At 39.8% G+C, this 22,373-nt stretch overlaps 2 protein-coding genes, 1 long non-coding RNA gene and 1 pseudogene across 4 annotated transcripts in view; 3 read left to right on the forward strand and 1 right to left on the reverse strand.

The window, feature by feature from the left end:
* LOC146491946 (uncharacterized) overlaps positions 1–22,373 on the reverse strand; it is a 99,661-nt gene that overhangs the window by 31,173 nt on the left and 46,115 nt on the right. The gene's annotated exons all lie outside the window — the stretch shown is intronic.
* LOC146491947 (uncharacterized) lies at positions 1,441–3,352 on the forward strand. The gene is made up of 3 exons (XM_085150436.1): positions 1,441–1,690; positions 1,934–2,029; positions 2,280–3,352. Exons 1-3 carry the CDS (start codon positions 1,586–1,588, stop codon positions 2,595–2,597), a joined length of 519 nt encoding a protein of 172 aa, XP_085006562.1. The 5' UTR covers positions 1,441–1,585; the 3' UTR covers positions 2,598–3,352.
* LOC146491948 (uncharacterized) lies at positions 13,162–14,556 on the forward strand. The gene is made up of 2 exons (XR_014872409.1): positions 13,162–13,646; positions 14,255–14,556. It is a non-coding gene; the product is annotated as an uncharacterized LOC146491948 (long non-coding RNA).
* LOC146491949 (5-hydroxytryptamine receptor 3A-like) lies at positions 14,952–20,260 on the forward strand (annotated as a pseudogene). The gene is made up of 4 exons (XR_014872268.1): positions 14,952–15,097; positions 18,770–18,980; positions 19,388–19,592; positions 19,823–20,260. The product of XR_014872268.1 is annotated as a 5-hydroxytryptamine receptor 3A-like (transcript).

Genomic DNA, 22,373 nt, shown 5'->3' on the forward strand with positions numbered 1-22,373 from the left:
ATATTTTTATGAAACGTTGGTTACGTATTGTAACCCCAGATTCTATGAGTATAGGCGCAGCCCTTTAAGTGGGTATTCCCCTTGTGCACGCAGCACTGAAGTATTTTAGTCCACGCCCACCTGCTGTGTGGGCCTCACCCTGGTCTAGTATAAGTTACAGTGAGACCAGGAAATCGGCTCTACCGTTTTTCTTCAGCCAGCCAGAAGATGTCCAGCGAGACCATCCGTCTGTGTCCATCCTGCCAGACCAGCTACATCATGTCGTATGACCGACATGCCATCTGCGTGGGCTGCCTCGGTCCTCACCATGCGGACCTCGCCCTCACACCTTAATCCTATTGCCGCTCCTGTTAGCTCCTCCCGCCAGAGGAAAAGCAGCGGAGGTCAGCCTTTTTCAAGGCTGATGCTGAGGAGGCGTTCCCGCTAAGAGAGAGGTACTCGCTGGAAGAAGCCATCGAGTTCTTCGATGGTGGGCCGGAATTGGATGATTCCACCCACCGTGAGGAAAACGGCAGTGGTGGCAGCTCCACTGCCTCCCAGCTGGGCAGCCTGGCGACAGAAGGGAGGCGGATGAGCGGACGCTCATCCACCCCTGGCCTTCACATGTCGGCGAGGACGCCGCTCCCAGTTATTGGTGCGCTGCTCCTGGATCTGCCTGGCATCATCCAGGAGGCAGCTGGTGAGAAGGGACTTCCCATCCCTCAGCCTGCTCCACCCCCATCGGATGATCTGGCGGGAAGGTATGGCTCCGCTCACTCTCGTTGCCCAGATCCCATCTGGCCTCAGTTCCCGGCGGTGATGACCTACCTCTCTGAGGCAGCAGCAGAGCCAGCGAAGATTAGAGCGCTGGTCTCTACCTAGGGCTTCACAGAGGGCTTCACAGACCGGAGTTTTCCGCCTGTTCCCCCTCTAGAGCCGAGCCGAGCTTCAGTTTTCGGCACCAAAATGACCAAGGTCGTTGGACAGCGACCGGCCCATCCCGCCAAACTTGACCAGCTGATAGCAAGGTTCACTGATCGCGCACATCAGTGCACTGTTCAGTCAGCTGCAGTGACTAACAACACTGCCTTGCTAGCGTTTGTCATCTCCAGGAAGGTGGAGGAAGCAGAGCTGCCAGAGGAGCTGAAAGGCTTTCTCTGTAAAGCCACTGACGCGATTCTGAATATGTGCGCCACTTCAGCGGTGTGTTTCTCTCGCATCGCTGCCTGGCAGACGATGGTTCAGAGGGCAACCTGGCTCCGCCTCTTCCCTCGAAGATTATACAATCTCACAGGGAAATAGTGCAAGCATTTCATAACATAAAATTTAGAAGCTTAGTGGAAGATAATACTTTATGTTAAGGCTTTAGTCTGCATACTGAACAACTCCACTTATATGGATTTATGTCTGGATGAGTAAATTAATCTTTTGCATGTTAGAAAATGAGGTCCAGATTGCAAAAAATGGTAGTTCCACTTAAAGATTTTTTTTTGATTGAATCAGAATTTTGGCCTTCAGATTTTTTGTCCTTGGTTTTTTGTCCTCTCCCATCCAGGTCAGTGCAGAGTTTCATAGGATCACGACCCTGAACCTTGAACCAAAGTTCATGTCATCGTTGGACTTGTATTCATCCAAACTCCTGTCCTTGTTTCAAGCCAAGAAAGGTGCTGCTGGACAACGCCACAGGGCACAGTTAAACCTTCTGCTTCAGGTAAGGAAGATTGCATTTTCTAACCACAAAAACGTTCCAACACAGCATTGAAGAGGCCCTTCCACTAAAAACGGCTTTTCTTAGGTTTCTGTTCAATATTTTAGCTCCACAGGTGTTCTTACCTTGATGGTGGGTGTGAAAACAGGTCAACAACAGAAAAAAATAGTTATGTTTAAGCTAGAAATGGTAAGTCATGTTTTAAATGTGCAAATTTTGCCTCAGTTGAGACTTCCTGTTTCACAGAGTGGAAATTCCATCGAGAAAAAACGAGAAGTCATCATCAGATGTCTCATTGACCATCTGGGAGAGGATCCAAGTGCCTTAATCAAAACCTTTGAGGTTGGTGCAATAAATCTGTTTTAGGAATATTAGTAGTTTATTTTAGCTTGTGAGATCATAGAAAAGTTTTAAGATACTGTTCTAAAGAAAAAAAAAACACTTCAAAGCATACAAAAGAATAGCATTTGCTCAAAGATTTTGGAGCACAGTGTCCACATATTATGAGTACCAGTGATGTCATACAAATGAAACTTTTTGTTTCAATGTTTGGAAATATGTGAGCTTAAAACAGTTGTTTCTCTTTTTAAAGGACGGTGCTGACGCTGTCTTTGTTGAAGAGGCTTTGGCTGAGGAGGTGATGAAGATTTACCTGCTGCAGAATCAAGACAGGTCAGGCGAACCTACTGATGTGGGTATTGTTATTGAAGGCGTTACTGTTCTGGGCAAACTTGGGAATCTGAGCAAAGCCTGTTGCTATCTTTTGGGACTGTGCTATGCTCTGGATCTGAAATACCCCAAGAATTTCAAATGCACATTTGAAGCATTTCAAAAAGTGTTCATGGAGCTGGATCCAGGAAACCTTTCTGTCAAGGTTCAAAGACTGAAAAATGACCTCTGTTCATTGTAGACAAAATTTCACAGGGCTGTTCTAAAAGTGTTAGACTTGTTAAGTGACATGTAATGCTCATCAAAAGGTTCAGTTGCGGCATTACATTGTGTTGACATTCCTGTTCATAAATAATGTTTGTACCATAAACTGTGTTTTTGTATTAACTTTCCAGATTCACATTAAGGTGTAAATGGGAGAGTATCTTCTGTATGTTTTTGTTTTTTTGTTTTGTTTTTTTTAGCGCAATCCTTTTTGAAACCTTTTTATTTAAATTATGGATGTTTTTTGGTCACTCTTTAGTTATAATCTTCCCAATTTTTTGGAATCAAAATAAGATGTTCAAAAACTATGTCACGGTGCAAATGGGTTATTTTTTCAGGATTTATATTTTTTTGGGATCTTAATTTTATTTTTGTCATTTGACCTTTTCTGAAAAGGTAAAGCACTGCGTTCACTTGAGCCACTTTTATTCTTTGTATGGCAGGTACATTTTTCTTATTGTTAGCATCAATATGCCAGTTTTACAGAGTTTTATCAAGCATGCCAATTTGGATGCAATTTTATTATATAAGGCTGTTGTGACTGAAATTTTATCCAAGTTTTATCCACTGAATGTAGAACAGATTTCAACTCACTGTGTTCAGAGAAGGAATCTGCTAAATGTGTGATTCACAAAAAAGCTGTTTAAAATAAATCATTGTGAACAATGTTGAACTGACGTGGTTCTTTTTTCCTGTGGGTGTGTGTATGTGTGTGTGTGTGTGTGTGTGTGTGTGTGTATATATATATATATATATATATATATATATATATAAAACACTTAATTGTAATTAACGTTTTTGCTTAAGTTAACTTAAAAAGTAAATTGAACCATTATTTAAAAACAAATAATTGTAATGGTGTAGGTTAAATGTGCCAAGCATTTCAGCATTTCCTAATTAATATTTTATGTAGTTTGAACTTTTGGTTACTGTTGTTTTAACTTACATTTTCAATTGTATTTACTCAATTTTGTATGTTACTGTAACATCTTTAATTGTTCATAACAACTTATTCCATTTTAGTTGGATTTACTCAATTAATAAGGTGTATTTAAGAGATGTGATTGTTTTTGCATTTACTCATTATTTTTGAGTGTAAAAGTGTTGCACCAAAATATTTAAGTAATTATCAGTTTTAGTTCTTAGAGTGCACTTTATACACTGATACACAACTGAAAAAGATTTCAGTTGCTTGCATTCACTTTTGTTTTTGAGAAAATATACAAATACTGCACCAGAAAAGTCATCGGTAAGCAATAATGCATATCTGTGTGATTCTGGATCTATCGGCCCTGCTAAATCCATATGTACCAGCTCGAGAGGTTTCTTGGCTCTTCTATCAGGGTTTCTATTCCTAGTCTGGACAAATGTTCCCTGGATACACACCTCACAGTTCAAACTTTGGTTGTCTGTTTTCCCCTTGATTTTCATACCTTCAACCACATTTTGAATGTCACTATGATTGCAATGTCCCAAAATTTTGTGCCATGTCTGCACTTCAAAACAATTATTACACTTATCATCATACTCACTTACAGTTTCAAGGTAATAAAGTCTTTTGTGCTCATGGATGTAGAACTTTGTACCGTCTCTGTGTTGAAGGACGTTCCTTTCTTTCTTAAAGATGATAGTAGCTCCATTCGCGGTGGCCACTCTCACAGAGAAGATATTCTGTGGAAATGAAGGAATGTATAGAGCGTCTTTCAGTGTTGTTTTACACTGTCTCCCTCTGCTGTCAATCAAGCACACCTCTGCATCTCCTCTGCCTTCAACCACTCCTTTACACCTGGTGCCATCAGCTAATTCCACACAGTGTGTTCCCGGCTGGAAGTCGTCATTAAATTTCTTGAACGCTGTTTTATCATTCAGGATTTGTGATGTTGCGCCAGTATCCACCATCAGGCCTTTGGTCCTGATGTCCTGTCGCTGTTAAGGTTCCGCGCAGTCATCGGCAACGCAGTCATCGGCAACGCAGTCATCGGCAACGCAGAGAGCGACGACATAGGTGTCGCTTTCAGTGCCTCGCCTCCATCATCGGCAGCTTCTCTCATCACGAGCGATAAACTCTTATCATCCAGGAAGTGTATTAACTCTGCATAGGCCTGGGCATTCTTATCTTCGTCGTCCTCATCTTCGTCATCACTTTTCAATATTGTGTCTTTTAGACCTTGTAATCTAAGATGTCACAAAAATTTTGTCTCCCACAGTTCATAATTCTTCTCATCTCCGTCAAAAACCAACCTTGCCCATCGGCCACTGGGTTCACCAGCAAGCTTACTCATGGTGCTAACTTAGCATGCTAGTCCTCACCGAACACGCTGTACTTTGCGACTTTTCTGGTGGTAAACTTTCCCCTGGCGTCAATATTTTCCTGGGCCCATAACCTGTTAGCAGAGACGGGTTTTCCAGCAGAATCTGCATGAATATTGAAGATACTTATTATCAAGATGGAGGAATAATCACACATGGAGCATCGGCTTTTACCGGAACATCACACCAAAAGTAGTGATGTGCGGATCAATCCTGAAATATCGATTCTTATTATGTTCTAGAATCGATTCTCACATTAAAATATCGATATTTTAGTAATTTAGGGTAAATTTGTAGTTTATCATTAACAGGAACACAGTGGAAAGAAACTATAACATTCGGATTGTCTACATTCAAAGGAACTACTTCCTCTTCCGCCTTTCATAGTCATGTGCGAAATACAGCTGTATAAATGTCTAGCAGCCCCTTGGCGTGCACACTCACAACAATGGCTGAGCGTAATTGTCTCTCTTCCACAGCATGTCTTTTATCCTGTCTTCCTTCTCTCACCCCAACCGGTCGCAGCAGATGGCCCCGCCCCTCCCTGAGCCTGGTTCTGCCGGAGGTTTCTTCCTGTTAAAAGGGAGTTTTTCCTTCCCACTGTCGCCAAAGTGCTGCTCATAGGGGGTCATATGATTTTTGGGTTTTTCTCTGTATCTATGAAGCGCCTTGAGGCGACTTTTGTTGTGATTTGGCGCTATATAAATAAAATTGAATTGTGCAGACGTATTTTACCTCCACAAACAGCTGAGACGTGGTTTGCCATACATGTGGCAAAAGAGTGAGGTGTTGTGGCCTTACTTTCCCAACATTGAGACCTCAGAATTAGGGAGACATTCAAAAGGGCTGTTGGTGGGGGTGATACATACATTTTACAGTGTTTATTTATCGGATAAAATACGTTAAATGTCACCGTTATTATTGGCCGGTCCAGAAACAGCAGGGGTTTCCAAATTCAGAGGCAGCTTCCACCTGAGGACCCGGCCTTCATGGTCTAAAGAAAGCCGGGTAGTACGTCACGAGCTCCCTCGGTGGAGTGAAACTCTGCCGTCTGCTCCTTGCTATCTAAAATATAACCGGGCGCTGACGTAAACTCTTCTGTTTAATCAGTTTTCTGTTTGATGTTTATTCAGCTGTGTGAAAACCCCGGAGGAACCTCCCGAGGGATTAATAAAGTTAAATGTAATCTAATCTAATAACTTTAATCTCAGCCAAACCGATTTACTCACGAATAAATAAAACACTGAAAAAGCCAAACAATAACATTTTTAAGTTATCAAAGTGACTTATATATCATGTTTAACCAGAGTAGTAAAAGACCGCGGGGGTTTGAAGACGACGTGTCGGTCGGCTCAGATATTTGAAGTTTACACAGCTACATTCTCACCTGAAAATATGTTAAAAGTTTTTTTGCGACCCAGAAAGAGAAATAAGAGTAATATTAAAACTAAGTAGTTGGAAACTGGAATTGGCTGGGCCGCGCTATGAATTCTGCGATATGGTTTTTCAATTTTGTTGTCCGGGTGGAAATTCGGCAGAATGGTGGCTCCGGGATTCTCCCGGAAAAATCGGGAGGGTTGGCATGTATGGTTCTGGCAACATCACTAACCTTGTCAAACACCTCAGAGTAAATCATATCACAGAATATGACGAGCTTATGTTGAGACAAACTGAAGAGGAGGACAGGGACAGGTGCTGCTAGGGCGAGACAGACGTCTCTCACGGAGTCCTTTAGTGCTGCAGGCAGGCAACGTGTTCAAATAGCACACAACTTTTTCTATTTCTATATGATGAACTCTGCATTATTAAGTGATAAGAACAAGTAATCTGATGTCCTGTAATCATTATGACGCTATAATTTGAGATACAATAAATAAAATAAGTTTTTGTACAAAGTATCGGTATCGGATCAGTATCGTCGATACCACCCTGAATATTACTTGGTATCGGATCGGAAAGAAAATCAGTGGTATCGCAGATCACTAACCAAAAGGTGACTTTGTTTATTGAACTCTCGTGTATACTAAGCATAACAGGAAGCATCCTTTCAAAATAAAATCACAACAGATGACAATGAGGGCATACCTATTAACTGGCTCAACCGTTCTACTTTTAACACACCAACTGAGAGATAAGAGATAATCAGTGTTATTCACTTGGTGCATTCTCGGTAAGTAAATTTCCAAGTAAAGTTAAGAAAATTATGTTAGTCAGGAAAGCTATTGGAATTTTTGTGGGGCCTCAGAATGAGAGTGACTGACAGTAATTTTGTCTTCCATTTGTCAACAGTTGTACTATAACAGCTGTCATTTTCTCAACCAGCTGCTTGCTGATGTTCTTGCAGCCCATTCCAGCCTTTTGAAAGTCAGCAATCTTTTCCCTGGCATCCTTAGACAGCTCTTTGGTCTTTCTGTGGTGGTGAGGTTAATGATGTAGACATGTTAGGAGTGCAATTAAATACCCTTCACCAAAGTGGTGCAATTAACTGTGAAAGCTGGCTTGGTAACTGTTTATCCGTAAGTTGCTAGATTGTATGCTTATGCCAAATTCTTGCTAGTTAGTAATGGATCAAATAATGATTTTCCAAACTAAGATGGACATTGATGTGTTATTGGTCCAGAATGTTTTTGTTTGCTTGATAGATTTCTATTAAATAAACATAGAAATTGGAAACTGATATTTATTATAAACAAAGTGTAACTCAACATCAACTTTAAATATGAACTATACTAAATATGTAAAAAAAAAAAGAAGTTTTGGAGCCTAGCCCACTCGGTTTCTCCAGGCCTCTTTTTGGGCATTGGCACTTTTTTTTAAACCTGTGACTGGACCAGATTTTCATGCATTCTAATGATCTTTTAATCTTTTGAAAAAGTAACAGTTTGTACCACTTATGAACACTGAATGTCCAGCATTATTTATATTTGACTTCCCTCCATTTCTGCATTTGAAATGCCTTTTGATGTGTTGTGCTTCTCACACTCTTATTAATGGCTAACAAATTTAGGTCATTACATCCTGTCTGCTCTATTTCAGGCCCTTTGCCGTCCCTGTAGCCACAGTCACTCTGTTATTGCTGCTGTAATAATGATTATGATAATGAAAAGCTTTAACAGTAATGACTGCCATCATTAAAAGATTAAATTAGGCACATGTAATAGTGTAACTCCTTTTCACTTCCCCTTGGGTTAATGATACATTTTCAAGTAAGAATTTATTTTACAGTGACTGCTGTAATTTCACTTTTATGGCTCTCCCAGTGCTTGATCAAGACAGAGAAAAAAAGGTGTGTAACATAAGCAGTTTTTAATATGATCCTGCCCCATTACAGTTTTTTCAAGACACAAAGTATAGAGTCACTATACAACTCTTCAGAAAACTAAAGTAATCACCAAACAAATGTCATGTTGCTCATGTAGTTCAATTTTCACCAGCTGCCTTTTGCCTTTTAAAGGTCAGGCTTGTATGTTTAAAATTGATTTAATAATTCAAGTGAAGATGATACTTCAACAGATCTGTTGAAAGCATAACAAACTTTTAGTAAGAGTGAGTGTTTGAGTGAAGACACCCCATGAACTCATAATTAGAATATAAACTCCAACTGCGACCTCAGAGACGGCATCTTTATGCTCTCTAACATGAAGCCAAGTCTAATTTAACTTTCTTCTTTCTTTTCCCCCTGACTTGTGAACACATTTAAATTCTGACTGAAGACATCACTGCCTTAAGGCCCTATTGACAAGGTGAAAAACAAGGGTCTCCTCCATCTTATTTACTGCTCCTGCGAGCCAACCAATTTGCTGGCTATCCTCTCAGTGAGCTGTAATGGCTTCTTGGCTGTCAGCGCTTTAAATCCTTCAGAGACCCACAGTCTGGCAGTAGAAGGTAGGAGGACAGTAAAACAAACTGTCCTTATCAGAGGTGTAGTCTTTCCACAGTCACGGCACTTTTTTTTCCACCAGAAGAGGAAATAAAAATATTTAGTTAGCTCAAAGTTAAAAACAAAATGCTGTTGTCATGACGTCTAGAGCCAGATTCAGATTTGTGGGCTGCACCAGTGCAAAACCCTCTTTTGACATCAAAAAGCTATTGATTAGGTTTATCACAGAGGCCTGGTGTCAGTTTTATGACTGAAAGCCACCAGGCAAATTAATTTGATGTATTGCAAAAATGCACCCATGGGGATGTAAAGTTAAAGTTAATTTATATACAAAGATGCAATCAGTTCATTTCATCAATTACCTGCCAAGAGCAATACAAACTGGAGGCTTGGAAAGGAGCACGACCCATGAGAGGGATATGCAGTGTGAGGGAGCAGCTGTATGAAAATAATACAGTGTAAGTGCAGGTTTTACGCATGATTCTTTCTGGAAACAGAATGGCAGTTAAGATTAATCAGAAGAAGCTGAAGAAAATTCATCGTGGTTTCCTATAATGGTGAAGTCTTCTGTTAGAAATGCTGGGAACTGTTTCAGATTCAGATGGAGTGCACAATTTATCCAGAGGCTAGCTGCGTCATTACAAACGACTCGATCTTAAACTTGAAATCTAACAGCTGGCGCGTGTGTGTGTAGAAAAAGACCAAACATTATTTACAGTGAGCTCCTGAGCCATTCCCGAAGATACTGTCTCTGCATGAATCTACTTTTTTTCATTTGTTTGCTTTTTAAAGCAGTAAAAACGTGTCTTGTTAAATCTAAAAAGTCTTTAATGAATTCATTATTTTGGTTCATTCCTTTTTGTGGTATGAATGGTATGAATCAGATACGCTAAGATGCTGAGTACCTTGGGGAGATCATTTCTTATGAACCAGGATTATGTGCCTGTTGTTTTGTTGGTGCTTGGGACATGGATATTCAAAGTTATCACAGAGTTAAGAACTGGAGTTAGAAGTATCATCAAAAAAATTCAAAGAGAGTCACACAGTACAGAACAAGCCTGGAAGAGCAAGGAAGCAACACATTGAAAAAGAAAACTAAAGAGAGATGTGCCTAAAGACCCCAAGACAACTGCCAAGATACTAATGAATGACTTAGCCAACTGAGCAATTGTGGCCTCAAAGCAAATAACTGTGAGGTTCAAGAAAATCTCCACTTTTGCAGAAGAGACATCCTCAGCTCAGACTGAAGTTAGCTAAGAACAACTGGAGAAAGATTATTCAAACTGGAATCAGGTGCTTTGGTCAAATGAAACAAAACTAAACCTATTTGTTCATAAAAATGTTGTTTATGTTTGGAGAAACAAGGGACAGGTGTATAACCGAAAGAACCCTTTCCCCACGTTGAAACATGGTGGTGGGAGAATTATGCCCTGGGGTTCTTTCAGTACATCTGGACTCGGTAAAAGGAATCATGAAGAAAGAAGGACATGTTAAGGTTTTGAAAGTAAACCTTAAGAAGTTGGCAGCAAAACTGGGTCTCGGTCATCACTTTGTCTTCCAACAAGACAACCCAAAACATGCATTGCTTCTGATGAAGAACTACCTCCAGAAGACCAAAGTGAATGTTAGTGAGTGTAATGTGCAAAGCCCTGACTTTGATCCCATTGAAAATATAAAGAGTAAAGACCAAGGTCTATACCAGAAGACCATCAAATCTAGAGGAGCTTGCCAAAGAAGAATGGGCTGAGATTGCTCATGGATGTGTGATATTAACCTCTGTCTCTCTTCCACAGCATGTCTTTTATCTTGTCTTCCTTCTCTCACCCCAACCGGTCACAGCAGATGGCCCCGCCCCTCCCTGAGCCTGGTTCTGCTGGAGGTTTCTTCCTGTTAAAAGGGAGTTTTTCCTTCCCACTGTCGCCAAAGTGCTCATAGGGGCTCATATGATTGTTGGGTTTTTCTCTGTATGCATGGTAGGGTTTACCTTCCAATATAAAGTGCCTTGAGGTGACTGTTGTTGTGATTTGGCGTATAAATAAAATTGAATTGAGTTGATACTTATTAAAAAGTACAACAAACAACTTAAACTGTTATCCAGCCAAAGTATACACAAATGGCTATTAGCATCAGGGAGGCTAATAATTTTAACCCTGGTAGTTTTTGTTTTTTGTAAAATTATTTTGTTTCTCTGCAAAATGATGGTCTTCTGAAAAAGATCTGCAATCCTCAAACCTTCCTTTATATTACCATCCATGCCTGACCAACTGCTGTAGGTATAATGTGTAGGGGACCCAACTTGTCCATATACTGTATGTAAGCACCTTAAACTTAACTGCTTCCTGCTTTTGTTTTAAAAAGATCTGTTGTATCTGCATAGTTTGTTCTTTTTTAAAAGCCCATAAATCAAGACATACATATGCAATTTTGGTTTATTTCCATCAAACCAGCCTTAACCATATGATTGGGGTCATATGTTTGTTGGGTTTTTCTCTGTATGTATCATTGTAGGATCTACCTTACAATATGAAGCACCTTGAGGCGACTGTTATTGAGATTTGGTGCTGTCTAAATAAAACTAAATAGAATTGAATTAACCCAAATTGTGAAAAAAATTGCTTGTCAATGGAAATTTTCCAAAAATAAACAAGCCCTTTACACCCTCACCAATATCAAACCACAAAATCACAAAATATAACTGTGTAGCTGTGTTGTTATCTTATTTGAAACTGAAACTAACACAAAGAAAAAGCTGTGACACCAGTCACCATGTTCTTGCATTTGCTTTTCTACAGGTATTTGACTCATGTGTGTACCATCAAGTCATGGTAGATGCATCACACTAAAAAGTCAATATTAGTCTCTGAAGGTGGTTATAGGTTTCACTTGGACATCCACACAACTTTATCTGCATATAATGGTGCTTAAGCTGTTTTATTTTATAAATCACACACTTGTCATGTTAATAAGGACTAATTAATGCTGAGACAGAAAATGTCAGGGGTGAGGGCTGCTGAGCTAATCGTCTTCGGTTTCATGCTGCTTCATGGTAAGACAAGACAACATTTTGTTTACATTAGGTGAAATGTATGAAATGTGTACTCACATTTTACAGGAAAGACAGCAAAGGGGATCTCTGAAAGGCTATAAATAAATTAAATTTTTATTTTTTAAATTTTATTTTATTTATAAATTTAAATTTTTATTAAAAGGTCGGTGTTAAGATTTGCTGTAAAAAGAATATAGAAACTAAAGTATCAGCTTATTTTTATTAAATGTTACCCCCATCCCCCAGCAGGGGCCCGACAGAGCCAGGCCCCACCAAGCAGCCGTCGGGAGTGAGCCTGCACACACCTGAGCACCTAGCCCTGGGCACTGAGAATCACCAATGCACTGGTGGGTGGGGGCACCAGCCACTGACAGAGAGTGTAGTGGGGAAATAGGCCCCCAAACCTGGAGGAGCCTGAGATGTTCCCAGAGAGGTGAAGTCTAAGACCTGACCTCACACATAGGCATAGAAAAACAGACACATACAGACACAAATATGCATTCCCACCCTCATGAACACATATACAAATACTTACACACTTGTCCAACTTGGAGACACAGAAATGAACGCCATACAGACTCTATACTCCCAGGTAGAGGCACAATCTGCCCCCAGGAGATGGTTTCTTTTACTCCGGCGTGGAGACAAGCAGACCATCCCGGTCCCGCAGTAACAAGGAAACCCACCAGACAGAATCCAATCAGATGGCCAGCTCCTCCTTTCGGCCCCCTGCCCCAGACGGCAAACAAAGAACGGGGGTGTGAGAAGACAAGGGCCCATTCCTCACTCCGCTTGCTCATAAACGGTGTTGATGATGTTGATGACGGGGGGGGGGGGGGGGGGGGGGGGCTGAATAAACAGACCGACCTCTGGATGCTGTTCAGATGATTTAAAAACCTGTTTTAAAACCAAACACTCACAGTTTGTGGATGATCATGTGTGTCATGGTAGATGCATCACACAAGTCAATGTTAGTCTCTGCAGGTGGTTTACAAGTTTCACTTGGACAATGGCTAAGCTTTTTTAATCTATAATATCAGACACTTGTCATGTTAATAAGGGCTAATTAATGCTGAGACAGAAGATGTCAGGGGAGAGGGCTGCTGAGCTACTCATCATCAGCTACATGCTGCTTCATGGTAAGACAAGAGAATGTTTTACTTACATTCGGTTTCATGCTGCAAGGACAATAAAGTCTTTTAAAGACGGTCGCCTTAATAAGTATCGCCTTAATTTTTATGCATGCAAATTAACATATATTATCTGTTGTACTTTGATAGAGTTACAATAGTGAAATTGCTAAACAGTAAATACTGCTTCATCACTTTTATTTCCTTTTCCAAAAAAGAAGGTTCACCAAGAACATTATGTTATACAGAATCAGTTTTATTAATCTTAATGTGTGGCACCAGCAGATCCAGTTTTTTTTTCATAATGTCTTCAGTACACACCAAAAGAATAAGTCAGCAGACTTGTGATCTCAAGATTTTAACTGTTGTGATTATATTCATTCTCTACTGTCTATGCAGGAGTAAAATACCAATAAAAATAAGAGAACTGGCCTATTTTCATTAGCAGGAAGTTAAGATAATTATATGTTTTCTTTGCTCTTTATTTTCTAGATCTCAGACTTTGTGGTTTCTTTTAACTGCACCAGTCCAACTCCTGTCGCCCTATTCGATGAGCTTGACAAAAATTTGTTCTCTAAAAAACTGATTCGTCCTGTCAAAAGCTTTTCAAATCCACTTAACATAACTATCAGTATCACCGTGGTGGGAATTTTAGGAGTGGTAAGTCTACACAGTTCACACACTAGATATTAGAAGTCATCATTTTGGTAATCTTAATGTTTATGATTCTAATATACTAATTCATATGTCTCGTCTTTAGGATGAAAAAGCCCAAACCCTGTCTTCTGTCTTATGTCCTGGTATGTTTTGAAAAGATCTCACAAAATCACTAAATTATACTTATTCAAGAACATTGTACATGTATGTACATGTATTCAAATTGTTATCTATTTAAATAGCTCTAGCCTATTGTTCTAACTATGTGCTCTCTGTATGTTGACAATAGAAACCACGTATAGATTTATACGTTTTATAGATTTATTTATATATTTATATAGAAGTTATAAGGCTTTTAAAAAAATTCAACCAGTAAATCATAAAGTTGACTTTGTAGACTATGTAAACTGAAACATGCTGAAATTAACAGCAAAATTTTTCCGCCCTATAGTAAACTTTGCCAGACCTAAGACAAATTTTAATGGGTTGTTAACATGACCCTGCTCTACACAAAATGTATAGTAGTAGATGTTGTATTTCCCTGTATTTCAGCAGTTAAACTGGCATTTGCAGGCTGTATAACAGTTTTACTTTTCTTCTGCTTAATGTAGGAGTGGGATATTGAGGGACAGAACTGGGATGAGAAGGATTGTGGAGCTGAACGAGTCTCTGTCCCTCAGGAAAAGCTTTATGTTCCAGATGTTCAAATAGCAGAGTTGTAAGTTTTCCACATTTTGATTGGCTACAAGCTAGACAGTTTTGAAGTTATAGTGGAGGGGAGGTCATTGAACAGACTGTTAATTAACATGGGTAACCCTGATCATGGCTTACTGGAGATGTATATGTAATTTCAGCCCTGCTCTCTTAAAAGACTTGTCATTTCATATTTTTGCTACTAAAAGTTTTTTTTTTTTTTTTTAATAAATTGCTATTATTAATTATTGAAAATGTTTTGTTATTCTTTTCTATTCTATTCCAGCCTGGATGAATTCAGCTCCACCAAAACTCCTTATGTCTACTTGTACAACACAGGTCATGTGTATGATGATAAGCCCATCAGAGTGGTCAGTTCTTGCCAATTAGGAATCTATACTTTCCCCTTTGATATCCAGAACTGCTCGTTGATGTTTGGAGCAGATATACACTTTGGTAAGGCTTTCTGAAACTTAAAAAACTAAAAAATAAATCATTAAAAGTGTGAACTTCACACTCGACAAATTTGAAATCCATGTCTGAACACAAAGCTGTTTGCTAATAATTCCAAATAAAACTATGCTCTTAAATATCAACCTAGCTACTGATATTAGGATGATTCAAGGCACCACTTCCAAACAGGTCCTGAATGAGTCCAGAGACGTGATGGTGACCAATGGAGAGTGGGAGCTCATGATATCAGTATAGCTGATTCCACCCTGGTATTAGTTGTGGGAAGCTACTCAGAGATCACGTACTATGTAAGCATTTTTTTTTACATACTTTTATTTAATTATGTATTTTTGTACTGTTAAAGCTGCTCACAACAGTGCTTTTTCATGCATTGAAAAACTTCCTTTGTGCTAGTTCTTAATCACAGAGGAATGACAACAAACCTATGGACAGCTTCGGGCTTCCCTATAGTAACACTTTCTGGTGGTGGTGCAGCATTGCCCTTTTGGAAATACTTCAGTTTCACCGCATTCTTAAATTAGGTTTATACAATCTCAAATGAACAAGACTGCATGGCATCTTCATTATCATCCTGTCATTATTTATTGCTTCTTAACTCAGATAAAACTGAGGTCATTGTACTCGGTGCTGAAAAGCTTAGAAATATGGTATCTAACCAGATTCTTACTCTGGATGGCATTACCTTGGCCTCCAGTAACACTGTGAGGAACCTTGGAGTCATTTTTGACCAGGATATGTCCTTCAACGCACATATTAAACAAATATGTAAGACTGCGTTCTTCCATTTGCGCAACATCTCTAAAATTAGAAATATCCTGTCTCAGAGTGACGCTGAAAAACTAGTTCATGCATTTATTACTTCCAGGCTGGACTACTGCAATTCATTATTATCAGGATGTCCAAAAAACTCACTGAAAAGCCTTCAGTTAATCCAAAATGCTGCAGCAAGAGTCCTGACAGGGACTAGAAAGAGAGAGCATATTTCTCCTGTTTTGGCTTCCCTTCATTGGCTTCCTGTTAAATCCAGAATTGAATTCAAAATCCTGCTCCTCACATACAAGGTCTTAAATAATCAGGCCCCATCTTATCTTAATGACCTTGTAGTACCATATCACCCTATTAGAGCACTTCGCTCTCGCTCTGCAGGCCTACTTGTTGTTCCTAGAGTATTTAAAAGTAGAATGGGAGGCAGAGCCTTCAGTTTTCAGGCCCCTCTTCTGTGGAACCAGCTTCCAGTTTGGATTCAGGAGACAGACACTATCTCTGCTTTTAAGATTAGGCTTAAAACTTTCCTTTTTGCTAAAGCATATAGTTAGGGCTGGACCAGGTGACCCTGAATCCTCCCTTAGTTATGCTGCAATAGATGTAGGCTGCCGGGGGATTCCCATGATGCATTGAGTTTTTCCTTTCCAGTCACCTTTCTCACTCACTATGTGTTACAGTTTTTCTCCATTGGTTTGGCTCATTTCTTGAAACAGAAATTACATTCTCAAAATAACATGGACAAACCTCCAAACCTCTTGGCAAATGTTCACAACAGAATGGCATTTCTCATTCATTTTATCAAATGGCAAATGCCTTGGTACATGTCTCAATTGTCTCAGTCCATCTTTGCAAATGATTAAGTACAAGTAGCCTACAGTTATACAGTTAGCCCACATTTAGCACATTTTCCAAATGAATAGATCTTGTAGATCTAAACTGATTAGTTGATTCTCAGTCTAATGATCATTCTCTCCAAAACATGTCAGCATGATTTCATTGTATAAGTACTCGCATGCACAACCGTCTGTTCAATTGTCAAAATTGGTCAAGAACATAATACCATGAATACCAAATATGAATTTCTTTGAATATTTGATAAATTGATGACAGTCATTGACAGTCAGGTGAAACTAGGTGTCACACACAGGTGTCTTCCATGATTGTGTGCTGCCAAACACAGATATATAGAGCTTGACCAGAGCCAGTCCGATCTCTGAACATGGATAGACAAGGCAAAGCAAACGGACAAGGGGAAGTTCTTCCTTAAGGAAGAGGAGGAAGAAGAAGAAGAAGAGGAGGACTGAGAGGAATAGGTGCTGTGCTGTCCCGAATGAAATTCGGGCCACAATTATAGACCATGTCATAAACCATGGCCTCACAATGGCAGAGGCAGGTCGTCGAGTGCAGCCTAATGTGCCTCGTTCTACAGTCTCCTCCATTATCCAAACCTTTCGCAGGGAAAACAGGTACTCTATGTAATCTATGATGGAATTATATGTTGTATAGGACAGGGCACTGTGCGTGAGGCAAAAAATGTATAACTTACTGTAGAGATTTTGTGTGCATCTGCCTACAGTGGTAGGTCTATACTAGCAGGTGGAGAGGACTAGTGGAATGTTTTGATACTAAATATGACAAGAAATATATTGAACAAATTACTGTAAACTATGGAATTACATAATTTATACAGTTTAGAGAAGTATTCCAGTCACTGTGCAGCGGGAGAATGAGTACAGCGACCACTGAATAAGTCCTTGTTTTTTGATTTTGTGTTCATACAATTTACTACTGTAATGTACATTTTCTTTTTACATATGTATGAAACTTTCTTTGCATGTGAATAAAAAATGGTTATCATTTCCTTGGTAGTGTGAGTGCAATCTGTGATGTCAAACCTTGGAGGCTACTCTTTTCTGTTGTATATTGTTGGTCCTCTGCCATAGTGACAAAACATCTAAACATTTTGTATGGCAGTACTCACACAATGCCAAAGGGACGATGCATTTTGGGGGCACTGACTATTCAGATTAGAAAGAAATGTAGTTTTGACACATGAGTGAACTGTTTTAGGGGAGATATGAGCTTTTGCAGGTGGACCATGTTGTTGTGATCAACCAACCAGGTTTATTTTGACAAAAGCACCAAGAATGATGAGAATGTCCGATCTGTGTCGAGAAATGAGCCAAAGCTATTGAGAAGGATCTTTGCCATTTCGGAGACACTGACTGTTTAAATGAGAAAGGGATTTAGATTGAAGCCTGAGTGAACAGTTTTGGAAGAGATATGAGCTTTTGCAGGTGAGCTATAGTGTTGTGCTAAACTGTAAGAGTGTTTTGCCAAATGATCTTAAAGTTTTGAGAATGTAATTTCTGTTTAAAGAAATGAGCCAAACCAATGGAGAAAAACTGTAATAGACCTCTCTGTATTGAATCATATCTGTTATTAATCTCTGTCTCTCTTCTCTCTTTAGGGGTGGCTGTAGCTCAGGTGGTAGAGCAGGTCATCTACTGATCGGAAGGTTGGTGGTTCAATTCCTGGCTTCCCCTAGTCTGCATGCCAAATATCCTTGGGCAAGATACTAACCCCAAATTGCTCTCCGATGCATCCATCGGAGTATGAATGTGTGTGAATGTTATCTAGAAAACACCTAGAGAAATGTGCTTGTGCAAATGGGTGTGAATGGGTGAATGCACAAGTTGTGTAAAGCGCTTTGAGTGCTCAGAAGAGTAGAAAAGCGCTATATAAGAACCAGTCCATTTACCATCTTCCACAGCATGTCTTTTATCCTGTCTTCCTTCTCTCACCCCAACCGGTCGCAGCAGATGGCTGCCCCTCCCTGAGCCTGGTTCTGCCGGAGGTTTCTTCCTGTTAAAAGGGAGTTTTTCCTTCCCACTGTCGCCAAAGTGCTGCTCATAGGGGGTCATATGATTGTTGGGCTTTTCTCTGTATCTATGAAGCGCCTTGAGGCGACATTTGTTGTGATTTGGCGCTATATAAATAAAATTGAATTGAATTGAATTGAATTACACAAAAAATAAGCCAAAATATGTAAGCAGTGTGTGAAAAATTTGTTTTCAGTAGTTTGTAGAACCCCCTTTAGCCACTAATCTGTGTGAATGTATCAATGTCTTACATCACTGTGGAGGAGAAAACCTTTAAAATCTCAAAGGTTTGTACCTGCGTCTCGTCCCAAGATCGTGCTAAGACGGAGACCGGTTTTCTATGTGGTGAACCTGCTGATCCCCAGCTGCTTCCTCATCACAGTGGACCTCTTCAGCTTCATGCTGCCCCCATAGAGAGTGGACAGATCCTCCTTCAAGATAACCCTCACCCTGGGCTACACTGTTTTCCTGCTCATCACGAACGGCCTGCTGCCTATCACTGGGGAGACAACACCCCTCATCAGTGAGTGATACTGAAAATAACTTAGTGAATTATGATGTGTATATTTCTTTTTTTTTTTGAAAAAAGATCCTCAAGAAGTTTGAGTAAGGATTACTTTCAGGGACACTACATATGAAAAGCAATACATTGTCTTGTAACTATGTAGGGAAATCAAATATGCCAGCTCTATGACCTAAATGTGTACTTGCTAAGAGGCTCCACCCTCTAAAAAAAACCACTTTATTTTTTGCGTCTCTTTATTTTTCCTGTGGTCTAGTTCTCGTACCAGAGACGCACAAGCAGGAGATAAAGTGTCCATGGGTGCAATCCAAATATTTCCTAAACAAGATCATAACTAAGACTGAGAACCAGAATGTGCATGTGTACACGTTCTGAACACTGCCTGTTTTTGTTGCTGTTTCCTGCAGATGTTTTCTTCTCCATCAGTCTGGCGCTGATGGTGTCCAGCCTGTTGGAGACACTGTTCATCACAAACATTCAATTCAAGTCTAGCGAGTACAGTGCAGTGCCTCACTGGCACAGCATCCTTGTGTTATCTTGCTGTTCTCGTTTGCATCCCTCCAAAGGAAAGGAGCAACCGAGTCACAGTCTCCCTCAATCCATCTCACAAAGGTATGTTATTATTTTTTCATAACAGTAGTAAGTAGTAATTCACTGCAGAGTGTCATATTAAACGAGTATAATAAATGAGGAGTGTTTCACTTTCATAAAAACATATTATCGGTGCGTATTATTAGAAAATCAGATTTTTTGATCTGATTTTTCTGTTAGATGAGGTCTGAAAGGTCATGCTCAACTTATCAATTTATCATAGCACTTCACTGGCTGTTTATTTTTGACAGCACTATCAATGAACACCAGTGCCACAAACCTCTCAGACAATCAGAGCATCTACAGTTTTACACTTCCAGTAAAACCAGCGCCAGTTTCCGGGACGGTTCTGGATGAACTGAGGAGATTAAGCAGAGATCTCACAGCCATCCGACTTCAGATGGACAAATGCTTTCAAGGGACCAAAGCTGCACAGGAGTGGGAGATGATTGGAAATCTGATCGATCGTCTGCTGTTTGGCTTGTACATCGTCTTTATCGTCACGAGCTTCATTACAATAATGAGCATCTGGATATGAAATAATTTGTTTGCAACATAATTAGGTGACAGAAAGATGAAAAAACAACATAACCGGCGTACTGTCATGGTAATTGGCATGGATCACAAATAAATACAGTGCTATGGAAATGTATTTGACCCCTTCCAGATTTTTTTATTTTTTGCGTGAACTGGCCCCTCCCTCCCATGCCCACCCACACCACACTATTCAGTTCAATTCAGTTTTATTTATACAGCGCCAAATCACAACAACAGTCGCCTCAAGGTAGACCCTACAGTAATACATACAGAGAAAAAACCCAACAATCATATGACCCCTATGAGCAAGCACTTTGGCGACAGTGGGAAGGAAAAACTCCCTTTTAACAGGAAGAAACCTCCGGCAGAACCAGGCTCAGGGAGGGGCGGGGCCATCTGCTGCGACCGGTTGGGGTGAGAGAAGGAAGACAGGATAAAAGACATGCTGTGGAAGAGAGACAGAGGTTAATAACAAGTATGACCCCTACCTGATCTCCATCAAGTATCATAGGCTGTGTTGGAGTTGCAGTCAATACTGTTTTTGGTCTTGGTTGCTATTAGTTTTGTTTTCCTGGATTACGTTAGGGGAGATGCCGGAATTATGTGGCTGGTTCATGGTTTTCTTCATATTTTGTTTGTTTTAGCTGGGGCTCCCATCTCTTTTTGTTTCTGTCTGTCCTTTTGTGAGTTACTACATTCCCTTTATTGAAAGCTTGATGAATGGCAGCAGCGTTGTGTCATCCCATATTTCGAGCACCTTTGAGCCACAGATTCAGGGACCGTAGCAGCATGTGTAAAAATCACTGCACATTTAAATATTAACATTTTCTTACATACATTAAGTGTATTATTAAGATGAGGAATTGTTATGTACATTTCAGATCAGAGCTGCTTCAATTGCTTATTCTTAATTCTTGCTTTTCGGTGTGAATATAAACATCATACATACAAACCACACAGAGGACCTTGCTTATCACTCTCACACCCAACCGAGACACATCTCTCAGCCTCCCGCGGCTGTTTTCATCAATCAGAATTGCACTGACATTACATGGCACAAAGTCAAACAGTGTCCTCGCTCTGGATGAATTGGCAGGAGAAGCTGCTAGATTAGATTGCATCTGAGGAATGCTAATTTTGCAGGAGTCTGGGTCTGGGGATGTCATGATTAAAGACTCAATTTCCCAGAGGTCAGTGTGGTGTGATCACATATTACCGCTAACTGATGGAGTGTCTCTGATGGTATGCCTGTCACAAGTGGCAGCATCAACACCGGAGGAGGAGAGAGCAGGGTGGTTCTGTGGTGTTCAATATTCCTCTCACAGCTTGGAATTATATTCAGTCACAGATTTCTTAAGTAGCTGTGTTATTCTATCCATTTGCATATTTATTTATTTTTATTTATTTTGCCATAGTTTGCCTAAAGTTCTAGAAGAGGCTCTCTGCTTATCTCAGCATTGAAATACTGACTTTCAGCTTATCTTCTTATACCATGAAGCCCTGTCGTGCATTTCCCTGCATGTGTCTCAGTGGAATGCATTTCAGAGCAGCAGGCTTTAATGCATTCATGCTGTGCATTGTTATTGAGTAATAGTGACGACACTAATGCAAACATATCGAGTTGGGACAAATTACAGACAGCTAGAAACAGAAATTTCAATTTCAATATTTTAGTCTATTAAATACAAATGTTCCAAGCATATCTTCCTACAGTACCGACTGGGCAGCGTGTGACTTTATTAGTTTCAGCTGGGTGCTGAGTCTGAAACTCACTTTATATGTAATCCATCATACTGACCATTTTCCTGCCCTTGTTTCTTGTCAGTTATTTTGCAATTATTATTTTGTAATACAGCTGAAAGCAGAAGCTATTTGCTTTCATTTAGTGGTGCAGTTTATGAAGCTTATGCATTCATGGTAAAAAGAAAACAGAGTGTCATGCTTATTTAACAAAAACTAAGTACAGCCTTAATGCTTCTCTAGGAATTAAGGGGGTAATTATTAATTTAATGCAATATTGAGTTTTTTTAAAATGTTATTGTTATTGTCAATATTGCCATTTTGCAACACTCTTAAACAGATTCATATTTGAGTAAAGGACCACAGATATCTGATTGAAAAGAGCATTTATTAAAGCAGACATACTGGCAGAATTCCATCTAGTTTTCATGATAGGTTTTTGTAATTACTGTCCCATAAAACTGATTCCATAACTGCATTATTAAATATTTCACAAATATAAAACACGTTAATGGGTTGAAAACA

Source organism: Neolamprologus multifasciatus, chromosome 23 (assembly GCF_963576455.1).
Source record: "Neolamprologus multifasciatus chromosome 23, fNeoMul1.2, whole genome shotgun sequence".
Classification (NCBI taxonomy): domain Eukaryota; kingdom Metazoa; phylum Chordata; class Actinopteri; order Cichliformes; family Cichlidae; genus Neolamprologus; species Neolamprologus multifasciatus.

What these genes read in the sequence shown, in the direction of transcription:
- LOC146491947 (XM_085150436.1), top strand. Translation starts at nt 1,586, where the DNA reads ATGTCATCGTTGGACTTGTATTCATCCAAACTCCTGTCCTTGTTTCAA. An exon ending in AGTTAAACCTTCTGCTTCAG is followed by an intron (nt 1,691 to 1,933) that starts GTAAGGAAGATT and finishes CCTGTTTCACAG; the next exon opens with AGTGGAAATTCCATCGAGAA. An exon ending in CCTTAATCAAAACCTTTGAG is followed by an intron (nt 2,030 to 2,279) that starts GTTGGTGCAATA and finishes CTCTTTTTAAAG; the next exon opens with GACGGTGCTGACGCTGTCTT.